The sequence below is a fragment of the Gymnodraco acuticeps genome, unplaced genomic scaffold, assembly GCF_902827175.1.
Source record: "Gymnodraco acuticeps unplaced genomic scaffold, fGymAcu1.1, whole genome shotgun sequence".
Classification (NCBI taxonomy): domain Eukaryota; kingdom Metazoa; phylum Chordata; class Actinopteri; order Perciformes; family Bathydraconidae; genus Gymnodraco; species Gymnodraco acuticeps.
The window spans coordinates 688,314-711,934 of record NW_022990392.1 but is presented as its reverse complement, the minus strand read 5'-3'; the positions used below and the strand labels follow the sequence as shown (position 1 = coordinate 711,934).

At 41.1% G+C, this 23,621-nt stretch overlaps 2 protein-coding genes across 4 annotated transcripts in view; both read left to right on the top strand.

Annotated features, from left to right (window-relative positions):
* The window catches only part of dpy19l3 (dpy-19 like C-mannosyltransferase 3), a 102,103-nt gene that overhangs the window by 37,306 nt on the left and 41,176 nt on the right, over window positions 1–23,621 (top strand). For 2 of the 3 annotated variants that reach the window (XM_034224549.1, XM_034224547.1), the window contains exons 10-14: window positions 347–448; window positions 1,077–1,150; window positions 2,005–2,163; window positions 15,598–15,729; window positions 18,848–18,959. In XM_034224549.1, coding sequence (XP_034080440.1) covers window positions 347–448; window positions 1,077–1,150; window positions 2,005–2,163; window positions 15,598–15,729; window positions 18,848–18,959 — 579 coding nt within the window. The remainder of the gene's footprint in view (window positions 1–346; window positions 449–1,076; window positions 1,151–2,004; window positions 2,164–15,597; window positions 15,730–18,847; window positions 18,960–23,621) is intronic. The other variant, XM_034224548.1, reaches the window with a different exon arrangement.
* On the top strand, window positions 19,786–22,745 carry LOC117551619 (zinc finger BED domain-containing protein 1-like). The gene is made up of 3 exons (XM_034224551.1): window positions 19,786–19,905; window positions 21,186–22,406; window positions 22,525–22,745. Exons 1-2 carry the CDS (start codon window positions 19,848–19,850, stop codon window positions 21,977–21,979), a joined length of 852 nt encoding a protein of 283 aa, XP_034080442.1. The 5' UTR covers window positions 19,786–19,847; the 3' UTR covers window positions 21,980–22,406; window positions 22,525–22,745.

Below are 23,621 nucleotides of genomic sequence, written 5' to 3'. Positions count from 1 at the left end.
CTTTTGAAGACCTAGGGTGAGATGTTTTCGTTTGGGGGCTTCGTGCGCAATCCTGTGAGGAGGAGGTGGTAGCCGTTTCAGTCTCCATTGTGTTTGAAGTGCGATTGCGAACTGCTTGTTGCTTTGGGTGACCCACGTGTGTGTAGCGACGCGTCGACGCGGAAATATGTCGTCGACGATATTTTGAAGTCGACGCGTCGCTACAGCACTAATGTCAGCCATGTGTCCACATTTAATATGAATATAATTTGAGACATGGTGGTTTCCAACACAGGATGTGTGTGTGTGTAGATGTGTCTGTCAGCTGCATTGAGTGTACATGTTTTGTTGCTGTCTGCTCCTGCAGTCTGGTCTGAAGACAGGAAGTCCTCTCGTCCGTCTGGGCAGACTGCTCCTCCACAGCGCCATGGTCCTCCTCCTCACCGTCACCATCAACTACCTGGCCAAGGTGCTCCTCACAGCTTTTCTTTTACAGAAGCCCTGGGAGGAAAGTCAGAAAAAAAAGCTTGCGATCCGTGATCCAGGTCTGATCGAAACAAAAATGTTTTACAGATTTTTAAAACACAAAAGAGTGGTGTACTCAGCCTCTTGTGGCCTAAAAGAGTATTACAACAAGAAACTTGGAAACATTAAATGATCCCCTTCACCTATTGCACTCATTTGGTGTAGTGGAAGGTCATGTATTTGCAAGATTCTTGCTTGTTTTAAATGTGTATCTTCTTGGTTGAATGCACTTATCGTACGTCGCTTTGGATATTTAATGAAATATAATGTAATTGTCATAATGAAATTAAAACTATTTAAATCAGATTAGGAAATAGGTGACTTGCCTCCCAGGGCTTCCATCCTCTCACACCCCTCCTCTCCCGTTCCTCTGCTCCTCCATGTGCTGTCTTAATATTGCTCCACCCCCCCACTACACTCTCCCACTCCGGCAGCCCTCCTCTCCTACTCATGTATCTCCAACTCGTAAGCTTGATCTCGGCATGGTTTATTTAACTTATTTGTACATCTCAGCGTGTTGATTTTCAGCCCTGACAGGATGACCATATCTGTGTGTTTATGTGTGTTTACAGAAAGCACTTCAGCTCAGATCAGACGAACACATCTTTAAATTCATCAAGTCAAAGTTTGCCTTGGGGCCAACGAGGTATGAACACACACTCGTAGATGCCTAAACACACACACCAGTACATTCCCATGCTTCTCTCTAACACAGTCACACTTTATTCTAATGAATCCATATTTCAGAAGCACACACACACAGTCTGCACCCATACACCTCTTGACTTGATCTAAGGTGACTGTATTATTCACTAAGCACCAGGATTGTAGCATCTAGAGTGTTAGAGTGTGTGAATAATAGATGTCGGGGTAACGCCATCAGGCCTCCCATCGATCAGATAGTGTGTGTGCAGTGCAGGTAGCTGCTCCTGGGTGGCAGATAACACGGCTCTCATCCCAACGCCACACAACCGGCTTTCAATTATTCAGGAGGCTTTCTCCTCTGCCTCTGCCTGCTTCTCTCACTCGCTGATTCCTTTGTTGTACTCCTATCTTATTTTCTTATCCCTATTCCCACCTCAATAACTGATCTGCACACCTGTTCTCCAGAAGCACGGGAAATAACACACGTTGATGGCATATGAAGATAATAGATCCAGTTCATTATGGAAACATTTGCACTGTAATTAAAAATGTTTTTCGATCAGTTGCAACTGGGGCTGCAACTCTGATTATTTAGATTATTGATTAATCTGCTTCTTTAATCTGCTTCTAGATTCATATTTGTATCCTTTTGTCTGTATATTTTGAAAAATGTCCATCCCAGTTCCTTAAAGTCCAAGTCCATGTCATTAATGTCTTGTCTTGTCATTTCAAAACCTAAAGATATTTACTTTAGCATAGAAGAAAAGTAGGAACTCTAAATAATAAATGTTTTGTTTAAAGAGTCCCTGCTAAGCTTTTTTGGCGTCATCATGTGTCCGTCTTTCCCTGTCTCAGGGACTTTGATGCCAGTCTGTACCTGTGTGAGGAGGCGTTCGGCCTGCTTCCCTTCGACACCCTGGAGCGCCTGGCTGGCACCCTGCTGCTGTACCCATACATCCTCACCCTGCTGGTGCTCAGCGGCACACTGGCAGTGGCTGCTCTGCACAACCTCAGGTATAGCTGGAGGGCACTTGGAGGGGGGGTGTACAACTACTTTTGAAACTCCTTTCTGGAGTTTTGTTTTACCCTAAAATGCGTTCAATACAACTGGAAGTGGAAAAATGCTGACTCATTTTCGTGTTTTGGGATTCATTCCTGCACAACTCTATTGGCAGGACTTAGAACTAACAACCCAACTCTTTACAGCTTTTTAGTTTTACAGTTTAATCTTTTAGGAATGTATTCAGCATCCTCAATAACCCCCAAAACCACTCCAGAATTGCCCAATAATGCTAATTAATGCAATTTATATTAATATTGCAATTTGCCCAACATATGCAAGTTGGCATACGGCCGTTTCTATGTGCTGGGTGCCCGTACTATACATTTCTAACATACAACTTTGGGGTACTCAGGATTTTCTGATTCACAATAGGACTCTTTGAGCTGGCAAATAGACTAAAGACACTTTCGGAGAGGTAACTTCTGTGTGCGACTTTTGTTCATTTAAGTGGGTCGTTTTCACATCTGTTACTAACTAATGCTTTGAGCTGTAGATGGTTTGTGTCATGGTAATTACTTCTTACTCTTACTTCCAATGTATTGATGTTAATGAATTATTTAATTATTTAATCAAGTGGCAGTTGAGTGATCTCCTCCATCTGTCCTTCTGTCTTCTTCTCTCTTAACACAGACTAAAAGCTAATGAGCTGTAGAGTCTGTATGGGTGTGTGCGGGAACACTCAACAAAAGTTTGTGATTTGTTTGCATACTTTTTGATGTACTCTCTTATAGCAAAGCCTTCAGGGTAAAAGGAACATCTCCAATAGCATCATACATGAATCTCAGTGATTCAAATTAGTCACTTTTTGGCGCCTCCCGCTTTTTTAACGCTGATTTGGGTTACTTGTGTAATTCGTGGAGAACCAACGAGTTTTCGTTTTGGGGGGGGGGGGGGAGTCCATCCGTCCGTCCTACTGACGGACAACTCACTTCAAAAAAGAAAAAAGAAGAAGAAATCTAGATCGCAAAATAGTTAAACAAGCCAGTGCCTGTTTTTCCTGGCCAAGGACAGGTTCCTTGAACACAACACGAGCGGTGTCTTCACGTGGTATATGTCTCGTCTGAAAGGAGTGTAGACTAGATCAGGGGTTCCCAAGCCAAGGACCCCCATATAGCATTATCCTCTGGCAGGGACCCCCCTGTTGCAATTTGTTTTAATGATGTGTACATTATGATGGCAAAAGTAAGAAATTAAACATACAGCTTCTTAATAAATATTCTTAATATATTTTTTTATTAATAATTAATAATCAGATATTCTTCTATTAACAGTAAAAAAAAAAAAAGGTTTTTTATCTTTTGTTTTTCATTCATTACATTCATTGTGTCTTCTGTTACAAATATTCTTAGCAAAATATTAAACAGTAATATCAACAGTACATATTTTTTAAGTGATTTCTGTCTTAATAATATAATAATATTCAACAGTAATATGAACAATAAACATATATTTTGAGCATTTTTGAAAGTTATTTCTGTCTTAATAATATATATATATATATAACATTATACATACTATTCAACAGTAATATTAATAGTTAACATGTACAGTATTTTTTGTTTGTTTTGCCATTTATTCATTACATTCAGTGTGTCTTCAGTTATAAACAGTCCTTGTCATTTCACTATGTGTCTCTTTGTGTATACATGTTCCCTCACTAGTGGGAGGGGTGGGCTTGGTGGCTCCTACACAGTTTATCAATCCTAGGTTTTAGGTTTGTCAGTGCCAGACGAATGTCATTGTCCACTTGCAAACGTGCTCTGTGCTTTGTTTTCAATACCTTCAATGTAGAAAAGCCAGACTCGCAGAGGTATGTGGTGGCAAATGGAAGCAGGGATTTGAGAGCTCTCTCAGCCAGTGCAGGATAGTCTTTTTTGACATAAAGCCAGTACTGTGGGAGTGAAACAGCTTGCAATTTCATCTTCAACTCCCATTCATTCGCCATGTCTATGAGTCTCTCTTGGGACATAAGATCCAGACTCTCACCTACTCCTGGGGCAAATGGGTTTCTTATCCAGTTTTGATTTGAGTTGTCTTCCAGGTCAGGGAAATATTCTTTGAAATATCCCTGCAGGTGTGCTAGGTGCGACTGGATCAGTGGTGAAATGGTGCCTGGATCAGCACCGGATGACAGAAGCGCTTGGTGAAGCTGTGGGAACATCTCTGTCACTCCCTCCTTGAGTTTGGTCGACCACAGGGCGATTTTCTTTGTAAAAGCCTGTACTTTGTCCTGCACATGTAATATGTACGTCTCGCGCCCCTGCATGCTCTTATTCAGGAGATTTAGATGCTGGAATATGTCCGACATGTATGCAAGTTTCCGGAGCCATGAGGCATCTGAAAAACGGCCAGCCAGTTGATGATTTTCAGAAGAGAGGAATTCACCGATCTCCCTTCGCAGTTCAAAAACACGATTCAGCACCGCCCCACGGGAAAGCCAGCGCACGTTGGAATGGAGCAGTAACCCCTCAAACTTTGCGCCCATCTCGTTACACAAAATAGCAAACAGTCGGTGTTTTAAGGGCCGAGCTTTTATGAAATTCACTACTTGTATAACTTCCTGTAGTATCTGATGTAGTTCATCATCCATTCGTTTAGCAACAAGTGCCTCCCGATGGAGCACGCAGTGCGTTGCCACTACATTTGGGGCCTTCTGCTTTATCAAAGCTGTCACTCCGCTTTTTTTGCCTGTCATAGCCGCTGCCCCATCTGAACACACACCCACACAACGAGACCAGTCAAGTCCGTTTGAGATGATGTACTCATCTAAAACTTGGAAAATGTCTCTTCCTGTGGTCCTCTACCTTCCAGTGCTTTGCAAAATAATATTTCCTCAACAAAGTTGTCTTCTGAAATAAATCTGATGTATGCAAGCAATTCTGCGACATTTGCTACATCCGTGCTCTCATCCAGCTGCAGAGCGAAATATTCGCTAGCTCTCACTTGCTCCAAAAGCTGAGCAGATACGTCTTGAGCCATGTCACCAATCCGTCGGCTCACAGAATTATCTGAGTGGTACTGCGTTGATTTTGCTGGCAGCATCCTCACCTAGCATTTCCCTTACAATATCGATGGTAGCTGGTAGAATTAAATCCTCTCCTATTGTGTGCAGTTTCTTTGCACGGGCGATGTGGTATGATGCTCAAAATGATGCCTTCAAGGCCCGCCGGCTTGCTGCTTAAAAGTAGCCGATTGCATTACTAGGTGCTCTTCTTTTCACATTTAGGTACATCACGGCCGTTCTTACTTGCCGCGGTAAAACCAAACTTTATGTATGATGGCTCATACCTCCGAGTTTTAGACGGCCAGGTATTCCATGGCTGTGAATCTTTTGCAGTGGGGACATCTTCATTCTGATCGTCAGATGGTGTTTTTCTTTTAAGATATTTGTCCATTTGATCCTTTAGCAGGAGGTAGCTAGCTAGTGTTCACACAGCAACTCAGTTACACTCTCAGTAGCGACAGTTCGATTCTGATTGGCTTCAAGGGCGGTCGTGTTGTTTAATTTTGTTTAAATATATTAAACAATTGGGCATCAAAGGACACATAGATTGATAGATATATAATTATTAATAACATCTAAAAAAACATATATTACATTTTTTTTTTACATTTTACCCCCTTTTTTCCCTTTCCCTCAACATTTTTGCGACCCCCCTGGCGGCCCCCCGAGGGGCCGCGGCCCCCACTTTGAAAAACCCTGGACTAGAGTGATGATGGAGAGCACCGGAACGCCGTTCCAGCTCTTCAAATATTGCAGTACCCATAAGGAGCCGTACACATGCCGCAGTGTTTGCGTGGCTGTGTCTTTAGTTGTAAGCACAGTGGCGATCTGTTATTAGCATCTGGTTAGCTAGCTATGCTAACGAATTTAAAGAGCTTTTCTACAACCAGGTGGAAGAGAGCTCTCTCCTGAGAGGCTCAAATAACCTCAGCTCAGTGAGGTTAAGGCACACCTTGATATGATCATTATAGTTATTAATGAGACATTAGAGACAAAAAAGTTGTTAAAAATAACAAGAATAGAGTTTAAAAGGGGAGTGATTTGTAAAATATCCAAAAAGAAAAATCTGCTTATAGTTCTGTTTCATATGGGTGTTGAGAGATGTATCCATAGATCTCCTCATGTTGCTCTCAAAGTGCACCAGATTGATGCTTTTAACTTCAACATTTAAAAAAAAAAAAAAATCTTAAATCATGTTCACATGGATAGGATACTAAATACATTTGCACACATCTTGTGTCCATATCTTTCTGTTTTGGTGGTCATGCCACACCGTGCACGTGCATGCATGCATGAGTCATGGTACGATATCTGGATTAAGAGGTTGCTTTTTCTTTGCACATAATGAAAGAAAGGCCAAATGAATGGGCTGTGATTTTAGTTTTTTTAAGCAGAGGTTGAGTTCAATAATTTGTACGACCCGGAGTTTGGGACTGGCTTCAGTCCAGCAGCTTCTACTTAGGCCCATTCCCAAACCGCCCCCTACACCCTACCCCTACCCCTACACCCTACCCCTCCGTTTGCGCGTTCACGCGGAGGGTCCGCCATATTGAGGGCTGTTCCAAAGCAACGAGTGTGGAGGGGGAGTGGGCTATCAAGCCCTCAAACAGCGAGTCTGCAGCGGTGCTGACTTGAGACCGGTCTCTACCTGACCGGTCTCCACGCTGTGTGTGTCCGTCAGGAAACACGCTGTTTACAAGTAGTTCCAGCAAACATCCACTGATAAATTGCGATGTTAACAACCTCATGATAACCTCATATGTTTTTAACTTAGGATCATACCTGTGTTTAGTCTAGAAAAAGGTAAATGTGTGCATTGTATTATAAAGTTGTGTATATTTACAGACCGTTGCAAAAACTAAGAAGCTTATAAACATCAGGTTTAAAACTAAAAGAGCTTTGAAACACAATGAAAGATGTTTGGAGTTTTATTTGAGTTATTCATTTAAACTTTTTGTCTAAGAGATGCTGATTTGAAACCGTTGTTACATACAGTTACGGCATTTCCTGTTTCTGCCGGAGAGAGGGGAGGCCGTCCCAAAGCTTGCTGCTGTATTTACTCCCTCCATCTGACAGGAGGGAGCCTCATTGAGCTGCGAGTGTGGCTACAGACGGAGTTCACTCCGTCACAGAGGGGTAGGGTCGAGGGAGTGGTTTGGGATTGGGCCTTAGTGATGGGAATTCCGGCTCTTCTTGGTGAGCCGGATCATTTGGCTCGGCTCACCAAGGCTCGGCTCCCAAACGGCTCTTCAGTTTACCACATATTATACCTTTTTATAATTAAATAAAATGTAGCCCTGTTTTGACTAATGATTTATATGTGTACGCATATATCACTTAAATTATTCAATACATCCTTTGTACTGAAGTATTCAAAAGTAAAAATGACATGTTTAATCTAAATGATTTGCTGTGGCCAAATGTTTTTATTGCATTTACAGATCCGTGTAACTCTCCAACCCAGTCTCACAAAAAAACGTGTAATAACTACGTTGGTCCACAACGTAGGACGTAGTATTTCTACAAAAACGCCTCTGAAATTGTAAGATCCCTACGTTTTTTTTCACCATTCATTCCAATGGCTGGCGTCTATGTCACGTGATCTTCACATTTCTCCCTGCAGAAAAAAAAAACATGGCCGAACTTCGTTTTATTCTCGGTGTAAAATGCCTATTTTAAAGTTAGTTCGGTCATTAAAATGCGTTTTGATGTCATTTGATGCGAGAAATATGAGTTGTTATTTCAGATTATGTGTGCAGTGGATGTACATGATCTTTAGTTTGCTAGTTATTACGAAGATTACTTCAGGAAATTGTGTCTATACAACGTTTTCATTGTCACCAAGGTGGTTGCTAGGGATGCTGCTATCGATATTATTTCTGTTATGTTGTGTAACTGTTTAATGGTGTTATCTTTATTGCTACCCCCTTCCCCGTCAATGTACTGTATAGTGTTGGTCCACAGCGCAAATGTATTAGTTTAATAAAATCCGCATCTAAAATTGTGGCATAGATACGTTATTTTCCCCTGTGCAATTCTCCATTTACTCAACAATAACACATAATTATCCTTGTGTTTATTTATTTGTTTGATTAATAAACACAAGTTGGTGTCCGTCAGGACCGAGGGTCGGAGCAGCTCATTTGCTTTAGAGAATATTACACCGGGAAGTAAGTATTCTCTCCGCTTCGCTTGACAAACCCCGTGATAGTCCTCAAGCTCTGTGATTGGAGAGTGTGCTCCGAGGGTTACGCCGAGCGTCGACCACAGCACTTGAAATGGGATGGACCCACGGCAGACTGTCCAAAACTGGATTTGAACGGGTCCACCGCGTCCCCCCCTCCCCCACCCCGTCCCCAGAACTACACATGCTGGCTATTCTGTTTCGCAACATGTTCTCTATCTATGGCACGTCTCTACTGGGAGTTGTAGTTTTAAAAGACATTTTCGTATTTCCCATAATAAGAAGTTGTCAGTATTAAACTGTGTACATCCCTGGAGGTTTAGGGGATAGGAAACACTCACATTTAAAACATATAATTAATAAATGGGTGAAAATTGCTTGTGCCCATAATGGGCAGCATTAATATATATACCCACATGCCAGCTAAGGTCAGAAGAGCTTTATTTAACAGCTGGTCTTATGTTTGTGACCCCTGTTGTTAATTGATAACATTACATTACATTACATTACATTACATTAATTGATAAGCCTGAAACATGCACTTGTTAAGGTTCAGAGGCACATTTTGCAAATATGGCAGTAGCCATCGATCATCTTAAGATAAGATATACTTTATTGATCCCAAGTTGGAAACATTTGCGTTGCATCAGCATGTGTAACAGTTGTATATATGCAGTGGTGTTTATTTGTAAATCATTTAGTATAATCACACAAATTCTGTGTTTTATATTTAATAATTCTGTGTTCTTTATTTATTGATTGTTCAATACCTGACAAGGCCGGAGATGAAAAACTTTGGTCGCATGTTCCTCAACAGTGCATTACAAGACATCTATCAATATGTGGGTATACCTCCACCATTAAACTGTCGTATTCTGCACATTTCTTATACTATCTACATACATCTTATATAAGAGTATAATACATATGTATAATATCAGTTAAAATAAGGGCTTCAACATAGTTAACATTGCTGGAGGTATACACAAAGTGTTTCATTCAATGCATAACTACACCGTAGTTGTGTATATGATAAGTCAATAAACCTTAGAAAATCTTGAAATCTTGAAAGGGATGTGCAAATAGTCATTATATACAGTCTTTAATTAACTATTAGTAGAGAATAACGAGTAATGAATATACTTTATAGGGATCCTATTAATATCTAATAATAAAAATAATGAAATTCAATAACATGCTTTAACCACTAGGTGTCCCTTTATATCAGGTGTGCACCTTTATGGTGTAAATACAGCCTATCTACCAATTGGATCAAATATAAAAGTCAGCCAAATTAGTGTTGATACTGCAAGGAGACGTATTGTGTGAAAAGAAATGTAAGATGTTGTTTAATGGCTGATCTATTTATGATCCACGTCACGTTTTCAGTTCCTCATGTTTGTCTAGAAGTCTTCTCATCAGGGCTCTATAAATACAGAACTACGGCAGATATGTAATATTTAATGCAGCCGAACCGTGTATTACAATGCCGTTATGTGATGACTTCCAAAGAGAAAAGCAAGCACACTCGGAATAAAGTGTTTTCGGTCTGTTTCCGGTATTTGTTAATGACGATGTGCTGTGAGATGTGAGACTGGAATTGCACAGGGAAAAATAACATATCTTTAGATGCGGATTTTGTTAAACTAATACGTTTGCGCTGTGGACCAACACTATTCTTTCACACACACATACGGGTTTTGGGCCGAGGGCGACACCGTACTTCCGGTATCAACAATTTCATGCGAGGTACATACAGAATATCATAGTCTATTGCCTTAATCAATATAGTCAACTCTAAAATACCACATATATGCATTGGCATGATAATATTATTGTGACAAGTGGGGTATTCACCTGGTGTTTCCAGAAGATAGACGTAGATGCCAAAATCGACCGAAGGCCACTTTTGAGGGTCGTAATTCCATACATTGTACTTCCAACAACCCACACAGCTCTAGTTTACGCTGGTAACGACCTAGAGCACACCCCTCAAGTCCAGAGATGTAATCCGAAGACATGCAGCGATTTCTTCGGTCGTTAATTCAGAAAAAAAACCTAGTGCGCTCTGCCTGGCTACATTAGCTAGCTGTTTATATTAGCATCGCCAGGATCTTTGCACCTCCAGAAAAATGGCGTCTTTATAAAAAAATATATGGCGCGCGTTGCATTGTGGGTAGCTGTGACATCACTGTGTGTGAAAGAATACATTGACGGGGAAGGGGGTAGCAATAAAGATTACACCATTAAACTGTTACACAACATAACAGAAATAATATCGATAGCAGCGTCCCTAGCAACCATCTTGGTAACTGTAGGAGCCATATGTTAAAATGTATATTTGAATATTATTATCCTTTGTTGTTAGTGCTATTATATCATTTATTGAAACCAGCCGTGTGAAATTAACGGCATAGACGACCGTAGCTGTTCGTGATTACGAGACGCTATAGCCGACGGCAGCTGCTGGTGATTGGTGTGTGTGAGAAGGAGAAAGAAGCACCGAGCAACATAGTTTTTTGAGCTGAGGAAATATGTGTTTGTATTTGGTACCTTTTTGTTAAAGTAAAGAGTCAAGCAAACTATCCTAAGACGTATCTTGTCCGAGTCATGCTTATTTGCTAACTGTGAGCCGAATTTTGGATTACTGGAACTACAGTAACAATGAAAACGTTGTATCGACACAATTTCCTGAAGTAATCTTCGTAATAACTAGCAAACTAAAGATCATGTACATCCACTGCACACATAATCTGAAATAACAACTCATATTTATCGCATCAAATGACATCAAAACGCATTTTAATGGCCAAACTAACTTTAAAATAGGCATTTTACACCGAGAATAAATGAAGTTCGGCCATGTTTTTTTTTTTCTGCAGGGAGAAATGTGAAGATCACGTGACATAGACGCCAGCCATTGGAATTAATGGTGAAAAAAAACGTAGGGATCTTACAATTTCAGAGGCGTTACACGTTTTTTTATGAGACTGGGTTGAACTCTCTGATACCACCCAATGAATGCACTGACTTGCTTGTAGAACCACGCAACACAAAGCAGATAGCAACACCTATAAAAACTTAAGCATATACATTTCAAAAAAGGGTCTACTGTATCGACATTTTAAAATTATATTTAAAGAAAAGACCCTGACAAAACAGCAGGGCTCTATTTCAGTAACTATTAACTATAGAAAAAAAGACAGCTGATATCAAATCTTTGCTGAGCCTAAGGATAATCATAAATAAATAACATAGTGAAAATAAATATATTGCAATGCTCAAAACAGCAGCATCCAACAGTCTTTAATCCTTGAATATTACATGTCACTGCATGCATGCACGCAGCTGTAGCGCGGAGATCATCATCATCATCATTCTGCCTTGTATTACTTAACAATAAACGGCTCGTTCGCGCCGGCGCATCACTACTTCTACTGAAGCCTTCCGAGTAAATCGCCAGAACGCCGACACCTCCTCATCTCCACCGCTCCCATGTTTTCTTTTGTGTTGCCATAAGTTAGTCTCTCTGCGTTTCTGCGCTGGGCTAATGCTAATAATGCTAATGCGAGGATAATAAAATGGCAGCTTCACAAAACTTTTTGGGAGTTTTATGGGGCGTGGTTTGCAATCCGCCCAGCCAATCAGAAATAGGAACCGTTTTCTCCCACGAAAGTCCCTGCTCTCTAGCAGGGACGGAAAAGGGGGTAAAAAGGTTCTGATGAAGTAATTTTAGTTCCAGATTTTTTTGGTGTGAACGCAACATTTCGGAACTATATCGGAACTAAAGTGGGAAAAGTACTGCGGTGTGAATGCGCCTAATGTAGTCTTAGTTGTAGTCTTTAGACAGAAATTCATATTAGTTTTTGTCACATTATATACATTTTCATCCTTATAGTTTTAATCTAGTTATAGTCGACACAATTCCTAATGCTATATTCAACGTTAGTCTTTCATTTTAGGCAAAAAATTTATCTTATAATTTTTTCATCTTTGTTATTACCTATTTAGTCTTTGTTCTGTTTCAAATGTTCTTTTTAGTCATCTGAAGGAACAGAAGGAACTGTATGAGGTACAATGCTTACTCATATCCAGGTTTTAGGACTCATTCCTTAGCGTTTAATGGCGTCGTGTCATCCTCACGTCTTTGTTTCACCTGGTTGACAGTTGCCTCAGCAGCAATGTAGAAAGTGCCGAATGTAGACATTGCTTTCAAGAATCAATCTGCAAAATTGAAAATCATGTTTGTGATAAATATCTCATCCTTGTATAATATTTTTTTAATACAGTGGGGCAAAAAAGTATTTAGTCAGCCACCAATTGTGCATGTTCTCCCACTTAAAAATATGAGAGAGGCCTGTAATTTTCATCCTAGGTATACCGCAACTATGAGAGACAAAATGAGAAAAGAAATCCAGAAAATCACATTGTCTGATTTTTAAATAATTTATTTGCAAATTATGGTGGAAAATAAGTATTTGGTCAATAACAAAAGTTCATCTCAATACTTTGTTATATACCCTTTGTTGGCAATGACAGAGGTCAAACGTTTTCTGTAAGTCTTCACAAGGTTTTCACACACTGTTGCTGGTATTTTGGCCCATTCCTCCATGCAGATCTCCTCTAGAGCAGTGATGTTTTGGGGCTGTCGCTGGGCAACACGGACTTTCAACTCCCTCCAAAGATTTTCTGTGGGGTTGAGATCTGGAGACTGGCTAGGCCACTCCAGGACCTTGAAATGCTTCTTACGAAGCCACTCCTTCGTTGCCCGGGCGGTGTGTTTGGGATCATTGTCATGCTGAAAGACCCAGCCACGTTTCATCTTCAATGCCCTTGCTGATGGAAGGAGGTTGTCACTCAAAATCTCACGATACATGGCCCCATTCATTCTTTCCTTTACACGGATCAGTCGTCCTGGTCCCTTTGCAGAAAAACAGCCCCAAAGCATGATGTTTCCACCCCCATGTTTCACAGTAGGTATGGTGTTCTTTGGATGCAACTCAGCATTCTTTCTCCTCCAAACACGTCTAGTTGAGTTTTTACCAAAAAGTTCTATTTTGGTTTCTTCTGACCATATGACATTCTCCCAATCCTCTTCTGGATCATCTAAATGCTCTCTAGCAAACTTCAGACGGGCCTGGACATGTACTGGCTTAAGCAGGGGGACACGTCTGGCACTGCAGGATTTGAGTCCCTGGTGGCGTAGTGTGTTACTGATGGTAGCCTTTGTTACTTTGGTCCCAGCTCTCTGCAGGTCATTGACTAGGTCCCCCCGTGTGGTTCTGGGATTTTTGCTCACCGTTCTTGTGATCATTTTGACCCCACGGGGTGAGATCTTGCTTGTTTGTAGGTGACCAAATACTTATTTTACCGAGGAATTTACCAATGAATTCTTTAAAAATCCTACAATGTGATTTCCTAGATTCTTTCCCCCCATTCTGTCTCTCATAGTTGAAGTGTACCTAGGATGAAAATTACAGGCCTCTCTCATATTTTTAAGTGGGAGAACTTGCACAATTGGTGGCTGACTAAATACTTTTTTGCCCCACTGTAAATAAATGACTCTTACCCTTGCATCATCACTACTCAGAATGTCATCTTCAAACTTTGTGACAATGAACACATTAAGGGGTCCTTTCTAGGCAAGTTGGTTACATATTGGGTAAATGATTGGAGAGTCTCAGCCCTGAGGGAGGCAGTCCTCAGTCACAGTGGTGGTCCCGTCCCTTTGTCTCTGCCACACGCCGCTGCAGCTTCAGTAATGCTGTTGTTGCTTCTGTAGAGCAGAATATTCCACCAGCTGCCTTTCAAAGCTTCATTTGCCTGTGGTGCCAGGTGAGGGGCCGCATTACAATAATGGCATTAGCATATCAACTCGCCCTCTGCTATTGGAGGGCTGGAATACTAACCTCATAGAACAAAGGGCTATTTGCCAATTCTGGAATTAATTTCATCCGGTTTACCCCACCTCACGTAGAAGGAGCGGCCAGATTGGATTTGTATTCAAATGGAAGCCAGTGTCCGTCTGATTCGGCACAGGAGGCCAAATCATGGGAGTGACATAATTGCACTCAGTCCTTCCTCTGTTTGTCTGAGGCGGCCTCCATGCAGGCACCCACCAGCCAGGGGGAGTGTGCATCACTGTGTGTCTGCTTGTGAGCACACAGTTAATGAAATCGGAATAACCGCTACTGAATCTGAATAATGTGAATAATATCACTTCCACCCACCTGCCTTGCTGCTTCTATTCTCAAGCGCCTGGCTGTTATAATAATAATAATAATAATAATATAGCTTTACACGTAAAGCACTTTTCAGACACCAGGTGCAGCTCAAAGTGCTATAACAACATGGCACACGTCACAAATTAACTCACTCCAGGTCACACGGTAACACCTTTTTGCAAACATGCAGCATAGCAACATGATATAACAGTGTAAGGGGCTTCTGCAATAATTAAAACCACAAACCATTACTCCATGAATGCAGGAACAAACTCTCCATGAGGGTTTCATAAGAATACTTGTTCTGTATTTAAACCTACAACAAGCTCAGCTGCTGTCTTTATCTACTGCAAAGCCACCAACAGCAAAGACTGAGAACAGGACATTTACAGCTGCCATAACATTTGACAGCTAGGGTCTTTTATTCAGGTGATTATTAGTAGCCATTATGTGAAACCGGGCAATGGCACTTAAAAAGCTGAATGAAATGTGGCCATGATTAATGAAAAAATAAATAAATAGGGGGCGCAAGGAGGTAAAAGGTATGATAATACAAATAAAATACAATAAAATAAAATAAAGGAAGACATAAGACTAAATGAATAAATAAAATAAAATATAAAAACCTATAAATTAAATAAATAAATAAAACAATAAAAAATCTAATAAGACTAATAAATACTAAGAATAATAAAGGTTAAAATACCAACTTAAAAAGGAATGTTTCTAAACTGTAAAATAAACAAGTAATGAACATAATACATTATACTATATAATATAGTAATAAGTAAAAACCTATAAAATAAGTCAATATATAATAGAGATTAAAAGACCATTTAAAAGTGGTGTGTCGCTCATAAAAGCTCATCTAAAAAATATGTGTCTTTAAAAATGTCCACTGCGTCGGCCTCTTGGATATTTCCTGGTAGGGTTTCTAACCAAATGTTTTAAGTATCGATGTCGTCTTTTTTAGCAGAGTTAAAGGAGGTGCGGCCGAGGAGAGGAAGGGAGCTGTGGAGGGGCGAGCGGGGGCTCTTCGTCCAGATGTGGCCTACAACCTGTTGCACACACTGTTCTTTGGCCTCCTGGCTTTCAGCACTATGAGGTGAGCCCACGGTCATGTCATTAGAGGATCATGTACCCACACTTATGTGAATCAACACATTTTCCCATGTAGACACTTTGTTTTTTTCCCCCAGGCGGGGACTCTTGAAATGTACTTTTCCTCTTCACGGCGTAGATTCTTGATTGCGCACACTTGTGAGCACATGCTGGAATCCTGGAAAATGCCTCTTACATGCTTTTCACAGAGCGTCTGAGTGTGCCACTAGAGCCTTGATCAGCCCTCACATGCAACACCCTGAGTCTCTCAGAGAGTGACACCACTCACTGCAGGAACAGGGAGAGAGCGCACAGTTGGACAACACATTCCAATCAGAATGTTGCGTCTATGTTATTATCTATAGTTGCTCGTCATAGTGGCATTATAAAGGAGAAAACTTTGGAAGCTAACTGCTACTTTAGCTTCAGTTCAGGTATCTGTTAGCTGTTAGCCGCACACATTGTCTAAAATGGCCCAAACTGGAACAGAGGCTCCAACAGGCTGGATAAGAGGAGTGATGAGTCAGCATTTATTGAGGATGAAAAACAATCAATAAAATATTTGTATCAAAACGTAAATCGAAACAAGCACCACCCATTATCCTTGAGCATACAGCAATGTTTTTAAAGCTGATTGGTCCATTTGTGACATATCCAGAAGAAATATCACATGTGTACAAACTCAAGCACACACAGAGGAGATTATAATTTACTAAACACAATGTCACACAATGTTGCTTTTGTGTTTTTGAAAAGCTAGAAAGAGAAACCTCACGCTGACTGCTTACCACGGTTCCATGCACAAAACATCTGCATGAGGAAAAATCCAAAGCTTGTAGAGTCTGCAGTGATCACACTATGGCTGTTTCGGGGGCAACTTTAGCAAACACTTGACTATGGTCACAACACCTGAACTGTACTTAAAGCACCCTGATGAGATCATTTGTCAATATAGACACAGTGTGCAATATTGAAAGATGCAGTTACATGTAATCAAAATATATTCTCTATTTATTGAATTGCTCACCCTGTCATTATCTGCCATTAGCTGCTGGGACATGCTGCCGCTTGACACATTTTCTCTTATTGGTCACACCAGGACTATGACAGCCAGGCAATATCAACTGACCGGCCTCGACCTCTGCCTCCATGTTCCACTCACACTGAGCATTACAAAGAGAGACTGCACTGTGTTCTCTTGAACAGATATTAGTTTGTGTTTCTTTAAACATAATAATGTCCATGTTTCTGTTAATTTAAAAGAGTAATATTCCCTTGCTGTAGTGAAGTAAAAGTGTACTCTTCAAATGTGTTGCAAATCTCAGTGGTTGATTGTTGAAGTTGATAGGTTTGGATACAACTGCTAACCACTAATGTATACTCAGCTTGTTTTCCTGATGACCTAATAAACTGACATTAAAGTGGTTATTACTGGGAGCAGAGCTATCCACAGATATCTCCTCCTCTCCAAAACAGACTCGATGATTTAAACTAGTACAAACTGTGAATACAAATATCTGCAAATTAACAACCTCTCTTCATTTAAGTCAAAAGTAATTTTGTGTCCAAATGATGACTGACACAGGAGTGTAGTACCACCACTTGGCCTCTATGACAAAATGCTTCAACACCCTGCGCTCTTCCTGGGTAGCACCTCTTTGTAATTATTGTAAGGACCCGGACCCCCCTTTAATATGTACTTCTAAAGTGCCACTCCTTCGAGCATCATCAGTACATTTCTCGGGTTGAGCCCAATCTAAGCAGCAATCACAGTCTGCCAATCTCTACATCCACAATTCATTAGTATAAAAGTATAATCATTTAACATTAGGCTCTTATAGGTCAAGAACATAATAGATTACTATTGGAATCCTCACCTCTTTTCCCATATAATAAAAAACGGGCTAAGTACATGCATGTGGAAGAAAAGCCAGTATCTGTTGTATTCACAGAAACATGGAGAAGCAAGCTTACCAAGGTTCACTTAAGTAGCTTCATTTAAATTAGGTTGTGTAGCCAGCAGCTGGCTGAGGTTTCTCTGTGCATGTTAATGCTTCATATTGTGTTTTCATCCTAATCCCAGTTTATATAGTGGGCAGGATTTAGAGATGTACTGTACATTCAATATACACTGAACAAAAATATAAATGCAACACTTTTGTTTTTGCTCCCATTTTTCATGAGATGAACTCAAAGATCTAAAACATTTTCTATACACAAAATAACCATTTCTCTCAAATATTGTTCACAAATCTGAACAAATCTGTGATAGTGAGCACTTCTCCTTTACCGAGATAATCCATCCCACCTCACAGGTGTGGCATATCAAGATGCTGATTAGACAGCATGATTATTGCACAGGTGTGCCTTAGGCTGGCCACAATAAAAGGCCACTCTGAAACGTGCATATTGGGGGGGTCTGGGGGTGTCCGAAAACCAGGCAGTATCTGGTGTGAGGGGTAGCGGTAGGGTTAGGGTAATGTTGTGAATCGAGTGGCCTGTGTTCGTCGTCCATTACATACGCCTGCCCATACCATAACCCCACCACCACCATGGGCCACTCGATAGTCTGCATAGGCTAACATCCCTGTGTTCCCTCCAGAGGGAGTTTCTCTCCCACACACACATACTGTACACACAACCCCCCACCCTGCCTGAAACGCATCCTACGTTTACTTCCTGAACATAGCGACAGCACAGGCAGTATGAGAAAAATAAAGACCTTTTTAAACATTGAGGCATGTAAACATGTCACAGTAGAGACACTAAATACTGATATGAACCTGAAAATGAGCAGAAGATCTCCTCTTTAAGGTACATGCCTAAAAGCAGAATAACATTACATATGCCTTGCATACACTTCAATATTCTACACCTAAAGAAGCAAGTTGGAGATAAGTATTTCCAACAACACGTTAACTGCAGGGGCTGGGAGTCGAACCACTGACCCTCTGATTGGTATACGTGTATTTATCCCCTGAGCGACAGCCTGCCTTACAATGGAGAATAAAACCCACAGAATCACATGCCTTTACTACTTTAAGAACAGAAGTGAACTGTTAAAAAGTGGAAACTTAACCAGCCAACACCTGGATATTGTCTGTCTCCCACTCTCTCCCCAGGATGAAGTACATATGGACGGGCCATATGTGTGCGGTGGCAGCCTACGGTGTGTGTGGGAAGGAGCTGTGGACGCTGCTGCTCAGCACCCTCAGGTGCAACAGTAAAGTTCTGGTACGAGATTTAAAGTACTGCTCACTATCAGCTCTGAACACGTGTTTGTTTATTTTCCTTTTTTGATATGAAAAACCTGATATTAGTCTGGACTTAAGATATTTCATTACACACGTCTGCTGGAGAAGCTGCACTAATAGATATGTTTCTATTAGCAAAGGATCAATTGCTTGTGTGTATGTCAGAGCAGTCAGCTCTAAGGAACTCAAAGTCTCTAAGCTCTTTGGTTTGGGTCAAAATGCTCATACACGAGACAAACACAAATATCATTGTTAGGGTGAGTGAAGCAGGCAGGTAGTGATGGCAGTTTGACACTGAAGCTTCGAACGGAGCTTCAACCCTGGACTTCCTACAGTATTCCATAGAAGCAGTGCTTCGAAGCTTGCTTCAAATCACGTGACATATGACGTCCGAACCAGCAACTGCTTCATTTCCTGAATCAACTCACTGGTTCGCCGTCCAATCAGGTGATTCAATGCACTGCCTCGTCTCGATTCTGACTGGTTGAAACTGTTTGAATTTGAGCGTCACTTAGTAAGTGACACTTTCTAACCGCTCAAAAAAATGCACAATTTGGCAATCTGTGGGATTGTCGTCGTAGTTTGCCTTGTTGCTGTTGAGTTGTTAGTATTGCGTTTGGATCATTATGGAGCCAGCCTGGAAGAGAGGTCGTTCTGAGATGTGGGATCATTTCAATCTGATTGCGCATGATAAGGTAGGTCAACTACAGTATTATAGCTATGGTTTATCTCAAATCTATATTAAGTAGCATTCAAGTAAAATTATGTATATGATCAATGTAGCATTTTTATTTACAAATGCCTTTCTCTACAGGTCCAGTGCTTGGTGTGTTCAACTGAACTGAAGTATCATGAGAATACTTCCTCCATGATTAGGCACTTCACTGCCAAACATGGAGCTGCTGTGAACCAGGGGAACATACATGGTATGTATTATATTATTATTAACTAATAACACTAACACAATATGCTATGGCTGTATTCCATGACTCACAAGTCTGCTTCCTTTGAGTGCAATTTCACATAAATCCTTATTTGCTTTTTTTGGTTTTGTTTTTATTAGGGCCGGGACTTTAACGCGTTAATTAAGATGAATTAATTACACAAAAATTAACGCGTTAAAAAAATTAACGCATTTTAATCGCACTTATTTTTGCACCGCGGAACGTTTCTCACTGGATGAGTTTCAGGCGTACCGATTATACTGGAGCACCAACTAACGTTCATGACTTCAGACAACAACAAACCACAGTGAACAACAGTGGGAAATGTTGTTTTAAAAAACGGACGGATGGAAGCGTCGATAAGAGCACGGTTGTGTGCAAATTATGCAAAAAGGAATTCGCATACCACCGTAGCACATCAAGCCTCAAGTATCACCTCAATGCAAAAACATATAGCAGCTAGCGTGGACGTTAGCCTCTTTTATCGCGTTCACACCAAAAAGAGCCGGTACTAAAATGTGTTCATGAGAACCTTTTTACCCCCACGAAAGTCCCTGCTAGAGAGCAGAGAGCTGCTAGAGAGCAGGGACTTTCGTACGGCTCTCTTGTGAGAAAAGAGCTATATTTCTGATTGGCTGGGCGGATTGCAAACCACGCCCCGTAAAACTCCCAAAAAGTTTGGTGAAGCCGCCATTTTATTATCCTCGCATTAGCATTATTAGCATTAGCCCAGCGCAAAAACGCAGAGAGACTAACTTATGGCAACACAAAATAAAACATGGGAGCGGTGGAGATGAGGAGGTGTCGGGGTTCTGGCGATTTACTCGGAAGGCTGCTGGGACTCCCAGCAGCTTCTACTGAAGCCAGTCCCCAACTCCGGGGACTTCCGGCCGGGGACTTTGGGCGGCAGTATACGCCGTGAAGTGGTTTGCGGCCTGCCAGTAAACCCAAAGCAGAAGAAGAAGAAGTGACGTCAGCGGCTTCATTTGCCTAATCCTCCCCCAGGTTCAAAGAGTTCTCATGAACTAAGTTCTCATGAACCTTTGTGGGAAAAGTACCGCAGTGTGAATGCGCCTAATGGTATACTAAAATCCATGTAAAAAATTGCTTCTCACTGTTCTTAGGTCAAATATTTATATGTGATTAAAAATGCGATTAATTTCGATTAATTAATTACAAAGCATCTAATTAATTAGATTAATTTTTTTAATCGAGTCCCGGCCCTAGTTTTTATTCTTTATGTCTTTATTTCTTTGTCTTAGTGGACCGGAAGCGAGAGCTGGAGGGGGCCCTTGTGAATATGGTGGTGAAAGACTCGCAGCCTTTTTCCATCGTGGATGACTGTGGCTTCAAGGAGCTTGTGGCCTTGCTTGATCCTAGATACACTCTTCCATCCAGAGGGGTTCTAAAGGAGATGGTGGTCAAGCGTTATGAGGAGGAGAAGACGAAGGCCAAGGCTGTCATGCAGAGGGTAGAGGCTGTGAGCCTGACTGCTGATATGTGGACCTCCATTAATATGGACGCATATCTAGCAGTGACCTGTCATTATGTGGATGACTCTGCGAAGCTGGCCACAGTGATTTTGGGAGTGCTGCCTTTCCCTGAAGCTCATACAGCGGTTAACATCACTGCTGCAATGAGGTCTCTCATGGAGGAATGGGGCACTGAAGGCAAAGTGACCTCAATTGTGACGGATGCAGGAGTAAATATGGTTGCCTTTGTCAGAAGTTTAAATCTAAGACATGCACTTTGCTTTGCTCATTCACTAAATGTAGTGGTGAAGAAATCTCTGGATGCAACTCCTGGCCTACAAGACCTACGCAAAAGGGCTAGAAAAGTAGTCACGTTCTTTAAAACCAGCACAACAGCAAAAGAGAAGCTCAGAGAAGTGCAGGAGCAGATGAATCGCCCTGTGCTGAAGCTTATTCAGGAAGTGGACACCCGCTGGAACAGCACCTACCTAATGCTACAATGCCTTTTCAAAGAGAGACAGTCAGTGGGGGCAGCTCTTGCGATGCTGAAAACAGACGTGAGACCTCTGTCCTCTGAGGACTAAGCGGACGCATGCCTGCAATTGCTCTCCCCCTTTTTCCAGGCAACAGTAGAACTCTCCGAGGAGAAGAGAGTCTCAGGGTCCAAGATCATCCCAATGACGAACATGTTAATGCTCTACTTGTACGACACAATTGGAAAAACAAGCCACGACACTGCAAAACTACTGGGACAGAACATGGTGTCAAATATGCAAAACAAGTTTGACACCACGGAGAGCCAAACTGCATTGATCCTGTCAACACTGCTGGATCCTAGATTCAAAACTATTGGATTCTACAATCAAGTACAGGCAGCGGCATCAGTTAAACGACTGACAGCATTTTGCAAACAACTGAGGAAAAACGCACAACCTGACACACCTACAGAAGAACAGCCCTCCACATCAGCTCAACCGGCACCAGCAAATGTTGAAAATCCATCATCCACAGGTAATGTTATAAATAGTTAATTGGTAAAATGCAAGACAAAATACTGTAAGTACAAGTAAAAAAGGATACACATTGAAACATTTCAGTACTGATGATTACAGTCATGTTTGTCTTTCAGGTCTTAACCTTTGGGAAACTCTGGACAGAGATGCTTCTGAAGCGAGGACGGCAAGGAATGCCACAGCAGATGCTACAGTGGAGGTGCAGCGGTACATGACTAATCCACCGCTGGAAAGATCGAAAGACCCACTGGCATACTGGGTGGACCATCAAAATGTGTATTCCAATCTGTTCAAACTGGCGAAACAATGTTTATGCATGCCAGCATTATCGGTTCCATCTGAGCGAGTGTTTGCAAAATGCGGGGCAATTGTAAGCAAGAAAATAAATCGACTCAATCCAAAAACTGTTGAAAAAATAATGTTCCTGAATAAAAATCTTTGAGTGTTCCCCATCCCACATGAACACCCCCTGCCAAAGTTACACAAGCGCACCATAACCTATGCCATATTTTCCCAGAACCCTCTCCTCAACACAATACACGCATTCATCCATCTTTATTTGTAAATGATATTCATGATATATACAGTTTATATTTATATACATATATTAATATATATTTATAGTTATATATATATACATATTTATATTTATTTATAGTTCTATATATATATATATATATACATATTAATATACCTATTTCCGACACAATTGTCCAAGTGGTTCGACTGCTTCAAATCACGTGACATGTGACAGTCGAAGCAGCAACTGCTTCATTTCCTGAATGAATCACTTGACTGGTTCGCGGTCCAATCAGGTGATTCAATGCACTGCCTCGTCTCTATTCTGACAGGTGACAGGTTGAAACAGTTTCAAATTTGAGCGCTTCAACACTTTATAACCGCTCTAAACAATGCACAATGTGTGGGTTGTTGTCGTAGTTTGCGTTGTTGCTGTTGAGTTGTTGTTGGTATTGCATTTGAATTGGATCATTATAGAGCAAGCCAGGAAGAAAGATAGGTCGTTCTGGCTCGGGAAACACTTTGAAATGTGGAGAAGTTGTGAACAAAAAGACAATGAGTAATATAAAAACACTTCAATAGTTTCAGGAATAGATAGCCCAGGATGCGGCGGTGTCCTCCGCGCAGCTGGTTCAAAGCCCGGAATAGTTGAACTTTTAATCATTGCTTTTCAACTTTACAACCCGGCTCATGG